The 8,853-nt window shown below is 52.5% G+C and overlaps 1 protein-coding gene across 1 annotated transcript; it reads left to right on the top strand.

The window, feature by feature from the left end:
- The first annotated feature begins 743 nt into the window (after nucleotides 1-743).
- Nucleotides 744-2,240, top strand: FAM71A (family with sequence similarity 71 member A). The gene is given in 1 exon segment (XM_032850972.1): nucleotides 744-2,240. A coding segment is annotated over 1 exon segment (1,497 nt).
- The last annotated feature ends 6,613 nt before the right edge of the window (nucleotides 2,241-8,853 follow it).

The raw sequence follows: 8,853 nt of genomic DNA, 5'->3' as shown, positions 1-8,853 counted from the left end.
AAGGATCAAGACTGCCAATTCTGGGTTCTTGGATAAAGCGAAACCAAGAGCTCAAATGGTTCAAACATATCACATCGTCTTATAGTAATTCCTATAGATTTTGTCCAGTTGCTGAATCTTCCGCATTTGGGGGAGGGAAAAAAAATTCCTCACACAAAATTGTTCCACTTGAAGACATTTTTATTTCAGATACCCGCCTGGGTCCCTGGCAGGGTGGGCCTGTCCTCTGTGGGGGCAATGGGGCATTTGGGGGGAGGATGATGGCCCTGCCCTGAGGGGGTGTCACAAAGGGGTGTGTGACACAGTGACTGGTCACCAAGGGCAGCAGAGGATAAATAGGGCCGCGCAGCGGTGTAGGCTGAGAGAGTGCTTAGTCTCTCACCAGGACTGCAGTTTGCATAACATAAAAAAGTAAGGGACAGAGGGGAGGTGGAGGAGCCACCATAGACCTTTATACCCTTGCAGAGCTTCCATCTGAGGTCCAGGCACCCATCAGCATCCCCTCGGTCACCCTCAGAGCCCCCCACCCTGACCGCTATCTTGGGAGGTTCTGAGACAAAGTGGGGGACTGTGGGGCGCAGGGTGGGTTTGGGACCCCTGCCACAGAGCCAGCCGCGAGCCACAGGAGGGGGGGCTGCACGCTCTGCCAACCCAACAGAGGTCAAGGAGGAGAAGCTCCAGCGACCAGCCCCCAGACTAACGCCCACCCCTCGCCTGCCCGACTGTGATACAAACTAACGAAGATGGAGTCTCTGCCGCACTATCACACAGCCCACAGCGCCTCCAGGGAGGGTAAGTTCAACCCGGCCATGGGGAAACTCCAGCGACAACTGTGCAAGGGAGAATATGACCTATTCAAGGATGCACCCATGTTCGAATGTGACTTTGTGCAGGTCACAAAAAGGGGAGAAGTCGTCCACGTGGACAACAGAGTTAGAATGGTGACGGTGGGCATCACATCCACCAGCCCCTTCCTCCCGCTCCCAGATGTCCTGCTGCTGGCCCGCCCCGCCACCGGCTGTGAAGAGTACTCCGACCAGGGCCAGGCCACCAAGGGAAAAGGCCGCAAGGCTTCCACGACCATGGAGCTCACCAGGCTCCTTCCCTTGAAGTTGGTGCGGATATACGTTCAAGACCGTGAGAAACAAAGGCTGCGCCTCAAGTTCCCCACTGGCCGCTCCTGCTACCTGCAGCTGAGCCCCCCTCTGGATGCAGAGGAAGACCTCTTCTCCTGCTGGGAAAAGCTCATTTCCCTCCTGCGGCCGCCCGTGGACAGTCCCAGCAGAACCGACGCCATTCCAGCGGAGGACATGTTAGCCATGCCCGTGATTGAAGAGGACCGAAGGAACCCAGCAGGGGCAGATTTCCAAGGAAAAGCGGATCAGGACCAGGTCAGTGTCAGGAGCCTCCACGAGGGCTCTGAGGTGGCCGGGGCCACCTCCGCAGCTTTTGCTGGCGGGGAGGAGACCTTTCAGGACCCCCCGAAGCCCAACAGCGTGCCCACTGTAGCTGCCCCAAACTGCCCGGGGCTCTACAGGGAGTCGGCGGCAGGGACAGCAGCAGAGTTCGCAGCGGGGGAGGCCGGCATATGCCTGGCGTCCGCCGGGCCCCGAGCTGCCGCCAAGCCTGCGGGAGAAGCCGCTCCGGACGGGTCGGAAGGCCAGCTCCTCTCGGACGCGCCGAGCTCGGCGGGCAGTGGGGAGCCGGCGGCAAGGCGGCCCCGCAAGCGCCGGAGGGAGCGGAGGGAGCGCCGGGAGGAGGAGCGAGCCCCCCGCAGTTCCCGCCACCGCATGGACGCCGAGAACCGCCACAAGGCCCCGGGGAACAAGATCACCCCGACCGGCTCCAGCCGCTCCTCAGGCGGCCACAGAGCCGCGCGGGAGGACAAGAAGGACAAGGGCCGCAGCAGCCCCGCGCGCGGCAGGCGCGCCCCCGACGGACGCATCAGCCACGCCCCCGTCGCCGAGGAGTCCGGGACCTCCCACAGGTCGGGGCGGAGCCTCTCGGCGGGCAGCGCGGGCTCCGGCACCACGATGCTCGGCAGGATCCGCGGGTTCCTGAGGAACCTGAGAGCCAGCCTCACTGCCTGAAGCGCGGCCTGGCCGCGCCGCAGAGACGTGGACATGTTGGCGAAGACCGCGGACAGGAGCGGTGTGGAGGCCATCGCCGAGGCGGCGGCGAGCAGCCACGGCTTTTGGAGCGCGCGGGGAGCGGGACGTCTGAGGTCATGGAGACAGTGAAAACTTCCTAGGACCCAGATATTGGGCAGCTGGGGGACCTCTCCCGGGAGACTCCATTGTAGCCCTACCAATTGAACTAATAAAATATATATATATATATAATCAGAGAATGGCATGCTGCATTCTGTTTGAATTTCTAGGTCCTGCAGCCCAGTAGTGACCTCACAGGGGGGCTGCCACCTAAGACCCAAGGGTCCAGTCGAGGACCGCCCCCACCTCACACCCGTGCTCAGAGCCAAAGCACCCTGCCTCAAGGCCTGTCTGGCTTGTTTCTCCGGGCCACAGCTGAAAGTCAAACTATGGCCCAGAAAGCTCCACCTCCCCCATTTCTCTAGTTTTATAAAGTTCCTAACCCCTGAAGGTCCATAGACAAAGAACAGGGACAAAGAAAGAATGGGGGGCACTCCCCATCTCTACAGGCTATTCAGTGGAGGGAAGAGGGGAGCAGCAGCCTCTGCTGGCAATATTCTCAGCTAGACTGAGACCCTGTCTATACCCAGGGTATATACCAAGGAAAGAACTTGCTAAGGCAGTGAGAACGTTTACAGCAAACAGTAGCAAAACACCGCAAGCAGCCCAAATCACCATCAGCACAACTGACAATAGAGTGGGATGTGACAGAGATAAAACATGCAACAGTTCGCAGCTGCATACCCGGCCTACCATAAACACCTATTCTGTGGATGTCACCTATTCCACCTGTAGAATACTTCCAAAACAAGATCGAAAGTACATGTGGTAAAAAAAAATTTTAAAAGCACACGTGGGACAAAACACAAGGGAACAGTACACACAAAACTCAGGACAGTGTGAAAAGGCAAGACAAGATCATGAGGCGAAGACCGGCCTTTCAGTGCTGTTGGAAATGTTCTGTTCGGCAATCAGATCTCTGCAGTCTGAATGGTCCGAGAAATGCCGGGCAGTTATGATGAAATTACAGCTCCAGACATACCAACGCCTTCCCTTACGTTTTCACTCTTATGTACGCACGAAAGTGTTTGTCTTCTGGGGTTCTTGGCATAATTTACCTACGGTAAATGTAATCTCTATTTTACAGATAGGAGCACTGAGGCTCAGAAAAGTGAACTTGTTCCTATGGCACAGTGGAACCTTTGCAGAACAGTGACCCACTCCTTTATGCAAAGCATTTCCACCGCTGTGTTCCAAAACTCTGCACCAAATGTACTAGATTAAGGGGAGGGAGGGATGGGAGCTGGGGGACTCCTGGTAGTGAGCCTCTGTGAGCTGGTTTTTGAATTTCAGGGAGTTCACAGCCGTCAGCTGGTCTTATCTCAAGAGTGCCCAGACCACCCTTGAGCGGTGTCTGGCTCCCAGACTTCCATCCCCAGTCTCCGTGTGACCTGCACTGCAGCCATAAACGGCCTGGGATTCCAGGGACCAGTCGGGAATCTCCCTACAATCCATTCCTCCCACCGCCACTAACTAAACTTTGGTACGGAGAAACAATTTAAAGGGGTTTCTCCTTCCCAAGTCTCCCCTTCAGAGTTCAGAAAACAAATCCTTCAACTTCACGAGAGGGAGATTATTTGTTAGGTCCCAGCATAAGTGCTTGGCCCTTCAGTGGGGGAGGAGAGGAGTCTCTTCTCTTTGTAAAGGGAAGGTGGTGGTGGCCATGGGGTGGGGGCGCAGATGAGGAAGGAAAGGAGCCAGGGACCCCCACACAGTCCCCGTTTCCTCGGGCCAAACAAGGTTCACAACCCCAGAATGGAGAATTATTGGAGTGAGTCAAGTTATTCTTCAAGAATAGAACATGCCACAGATTAGATACGGTTTGGCCCCGCGAGGAAAACAACCTCAGAATCATTAACCCAGGGGTGCCTGGGTGGCTCAGTGGGTTAAAGCCTCTGCCTTCAGCTCAGGTCATGATCCCAGGGTCCTGGGATCGAGACCTGCATCGGGCTCTCTCTGCTAGGCAGGGAGCCTGCTTCCTCCTCTCTCTCTGCCTGCCTCTCTGCCTACTTGCGATCTCTCTCTCTGGCAAATAAATAAATAAAATCTTAAAAAAAAAAAAGAATCATTAACCCAGAGCTTCAGAGAAGAGTCATTGCTATGGGGAGACAGAAATAATAGTTGACTCGTAACCAGCTTTTCCCTGGACTCAAGGCAGCGAAGTTACAAAAAGAGCACATCCCATTCCTTTGACCCTCTGATTTCCACCCAGGCAAGTGCAGGTAAATGCGAGTCTGGAATAAAGACATCTGCATAGCATTTGGCTGTTGAACAGCACTTAGCCCCTTAAAGTTCATTAATGATTTAAAGTTCTTCTGATTGTCCCAGGTCTCCGTTTGGCAGAGCAGCAAAGGGGAGTTCGGAGCATTTAAAGGACTTGGTCAAGGTGGAGGTGATGGTTCAGAGAGGGGTGAGGCAACACCTCCCAGGTATCACCCACTGAGTGCTAGCCCGGCCTCCCGCGGGGAGCTGTGGCGTCGATGGGGAAAACAGGACAGGCTTGAGTAGTCACCCCAACTCTAAATGGCAGATTCGAGGAGAGACGTGTGTTCAGCGCACAAGATCCATTCCGAGGAGGGGTTCCTGGGCATGGGAAGGAGTCTGAGGTCGGGGAAGGGTTCACAGAGGAATCAGCAGCTTTAAGGGTGACTAGGGCTCTGCCAGGCGGAGGAAGTATGGGGCGCTAGGGCACAGCATGGACAGGTGCAGGTCACAGAAAAGAATGTGTGCAAAGTACGAAACCTTGAAATATCACATGTGTTGAGCATTAACAGGCGTTTCAGTACTGCTGGTTGGAGCCCAAGAGGAGAAAAGGGGCGTGAAGCTGGAGAATCAGGCAGCTGGATCTTTGGGCACCTGGGCTGCTGTGTGAATGTCTGGGCCTTGGGGAGCCATTGAAAGCCAGGGTGGACAGCTGGCGGCCAGGGGGCTGTCTGGAGACAGGCGATCCTCCAGGAAGCCAGGATTGTATTAATCCTGGCCAGAGATGAAGAAACCTAATCCTGGGTGGCGTTGGGGAAACAGAAGGGGGGCAGAGTCAGGAGGTGTTGAAAAGATGGCACAGGACAATTTTCCATCCCACAGCCTGGAGGGACAGGGAGCTCGTGGCGTAGGTTCAGCACTCATCTAGAGGAGGGAGAACAGACAAAAAGGGAAGTGCCCTTCCCCGCGGTGACTGTTGGTGTAAAGGGGATAGCAAGAAGCAAGGAGGAATGTCTTAAGATATAAAACAGCTTCTAGGTGGCCAAGGGGTAAAACATCAGGATAAGGGAGCCAAAGGGAACTGGACAGGAAACGACAGCTCCTTGAGCTCTTCCTTGTGCATCTGGGCAAGACGGATTCCCACAAACCCTCCTCCACTGTAGTACAGGTAAGAGTCGCCCAGTAGAGCCCCTTGTGGCCACATCCTGGTACTACGGGCTATTGCTTGAATGGTGGGAGCCAGGACTGAGGCTAAGGGGCAGTCACCCCTTCCCTTTGTCACATCACAATTAGCCTAATGCCAATCCCAGAGTTGGGGAGGTGCGGGGGGGGGGGCCGTAATGTCTCTCAACCAGGCTGCATGGCTCCCAGGGCAGGGCAATGGCAGAGTGTGGAGTGGCCACAAGATGGGTACCCTAGGAACGTGGGGGTTCTGACTCAAGGGGATAATGAGTGACCATCCAGAATAGGGGTAGGGTGGAGTTAGTGTCACGGTCTCTCTGCAGCCTAGAAGTCATTCGAGAAACAGTTGTTGAGCACCTCCTATGGGCAAGATAATTCATGAATACACACACCTACCAGTAACGCAAATCAAAGTGAGGTGGTGGCCTTGGGTGGTGTATAGAAAGAGGCATCATAGAGAAGGGAACGTCTGAGCAGAGAGATGATGGAGAAAGAGGAGGACCTGGGAGCTTGGGGGTCTTGGGCGAGGTTTCTTTTTCTAGATGACGGCCAAGAACAGCGTGCCCAGGATATCATGTGTTTAGGGTATAGGGTGGGGGAGAGTAGTGGGAAGGGGGTGAGGGTGTCTTGGGAAATGAGGCTGGAAGCAGAAATGAGACCGTGGCAGAAAGGAGAGACCAGGAATGCTACATCAACCCCTGGACCCCGTGATCTTCATTACTGCAAATGGGACCTGTAATCCAGAAATGAAGGGCCCATAGAGCTGGATGTTCCTGGAGCAGAAGAGCAGGAGAACTTACAATGTGTTATGGAGGTTCATGTTTTCCCACACTCTGTAAGTGGGTGTTTTCCCACAAGTGTGCTGAGGAAATGAGACCACTCAGCTTGGGGGCACCCGGAGGACCCAGCCAGTTGGCTTTGGCTGCCAGGAGCCCCATGGGATACGCCAGTATGCCATTCCAATGTTGCCGTTTTCTACACGTGCCGTGACCTGCAGAAGTTTGGGAAAGATCTTTCTAGAGATGCGCTTGGCACCGTGCACACAATACAGTTGGCAGCAAGGAGCCTCGGAGAAGTACCTTCCTTGGAGGGCTGGCCTCTTTCCCCCAGTTTCAGTTGCTGCTGACCACGTCGCCCCTGCTTCTTTCTCCCACGGACATAGTCGTAGCCCCAGCACCTTGCCATACGCAATTTACATGAGATTAAAGAAGGAGAAATTAAAAGTCTCCTGTTTATTAAACTTCATTTAATTTTAAAAATTAAAGTTTTTCATAAAACCTTTTAGAAAGTTAAATGAGTTATTTAAAGAACTATCCTTTGCTTCGAGAGCATGTCCTTCCTCCTGTTTTTCACATTTGAGTTTGAGATATAACATACATACGAGAAGCCCCCCTCCCTCATGTTCTCTACCACCCAGGGGAACCACTATCCTAACTTCTGACATCGGCGACTCATTTTACTTCTTTTTCCACTTTAGGTAAATGGAATCACATTGTATGTATTCTTTGACTCTGGTTTCTTTCCCTCAACATCAGAGTCATGAGATTTGTCCATGATTTTTGTGGCAACTATTCCTTCTCACAGCTATATTTCATTACAGACATATTCGACAATTTATTGATTCATTCAGCCATTGGTGGGTGTTCGAGTTACTTCCAGCTTGGGGCTAATAAGAATAGTGCTGCTATGAACATTTATATGCAGATCTTTGGGTAAAAATATACATACATTTCTGTCAGACATATACTTAGAAATGGAATTGAATATACACGTATGTTCAGTCCTAGATGCTAATTCCACAGTGACTGTGCCATTACTTTGCGCTCCCACCAGGAATGCGTGGGCGCTCTGCTGTTTCCACATCCTCGCCAACATGTGCTGTTGCTCACCTCTTTCCTTCTAAGCCATCTGCTGGGATGGGTGCCTTTTGTCCCTTTCCCATAAAAATACACTCTTTAAAAACATAATATGGTGACCTATAGAAAATGGTACCTTTGTGGTAATGTCCTGGATAGGCAACATGAGAAGTTGGCTTCCCAATTAGTTTTGAAATCTCACACATCTCTGAGCTCTTAAAAGTCTTGTTCATATATGTTTAAGGGTTTCTTGTTTTAAGAAAGCTTGCATTTTTATAAGCCTCTCCTCCCATCCTTTTGCTTTATAACAAACTCCCCCAAAACTTTGTGACCTAAAAAATGATATCTCCTAGATTCTTCTACATCAAGAATTTGGGCAGGGCTCCACTGGGAGCGGTTTCTTCTGCTCCTCATGGTATCAAGTGAGGTGAACCAGTAGTCCGGGCTGGCGAGTCAAAGAAATCTTCACTCGCGTGTCTGGTGCCTTGAGGGAGATGGCTAGAAGGTGGGATTCTCCCCAGGAATGCCTACACGCGGCCTTCCTCATGCTGCTCACAGGTAGTCAGATTGGCTTCCCTCAGAGCAAATATCTCAAGATAGCCAAGTGGAAGCTGCTTCTCCCTGAGCCTCAGAAGGCACCCAACGGAACTGCTACCACATTCTACTGGTTACAAGTGAGTCAGAAGGGCAACCCAGGGTTTAGGGGAGAGAAATTGAACTTTTCCTTCTTCACAGGGCAATGTCAAGACCACATTGCAAAAGGACGTGGGGCGGCGATGGTATTGTGGCCTTCTTTGGAAAACAAGATTTGCCACTCCCTCACCTCCCCTTCTAACAAAGTCAGCCAGGCCAGGATATACCTGAGGAGCCCTGAGGTCATTGTGCCACCTCCAGGTTTCCTACTTTCCCTCTCCTTAACTCCTTCTCTTATGTTCTTCCTTCTTTCTATTTTATTTTCTTACCCCTTTCTTGTCCTCCCCCTTTCAGTTAATTAAACTCACAAGAACCCGCACTGGACGTCTCTTGGTCCCCTTCTCCCTATCCCTCGCCACATGCCTTCAGGCTCATTGACCCCCGGCAAACAGAGAGAGTACTGGGACACCTAGAACCACACAGCATGTCAGACCCAGAAGGATCTTGACTAATCCCAGATGTACTTTACATATGAGGAAGTTGAGGCCTAGAGAGAAGAGGGGCTTTCCCAAGGTCAGCTGCAGAGTTCTGGCCAACACAGCAAAAACCTAGTCCACAGTGGGTCTCAAAGCATATCTACAACTTTTCCTTCCATTTCTGACTTCCTGGAACTAAAGCCATTTGTTTCTGTTTCATGTCCACTCCCTCAACTTTACGAGGTCATTTCGGCCTCTTGGCCAAGGGGCAAAATCAGAGAGGCCCGTCCCAGC

This window comes from Lontra canadensis, unplaced genomic scaffold (genome assembly GCF_010015895.1).
Source record: "Lontra canadensis isolate GAN:19392208 unplaced genomic scaffold, GSC_riverotter_1.0 scaffold1517, whole genome shotgun sequence".
In the NCBI taxonomy this organism is placed as follows: domain Eukaryota; kingdom Metazoa; phylum Chordata; class Mammalia; order Carnivora; family Mustelidae; genus Lontra; species Lontra canadensis.
The sequence above is the reverse complement of the archived record's forward strand: the minus strand, read 5'-3'. Positions and strand labels throughout refer to the sequence as shown.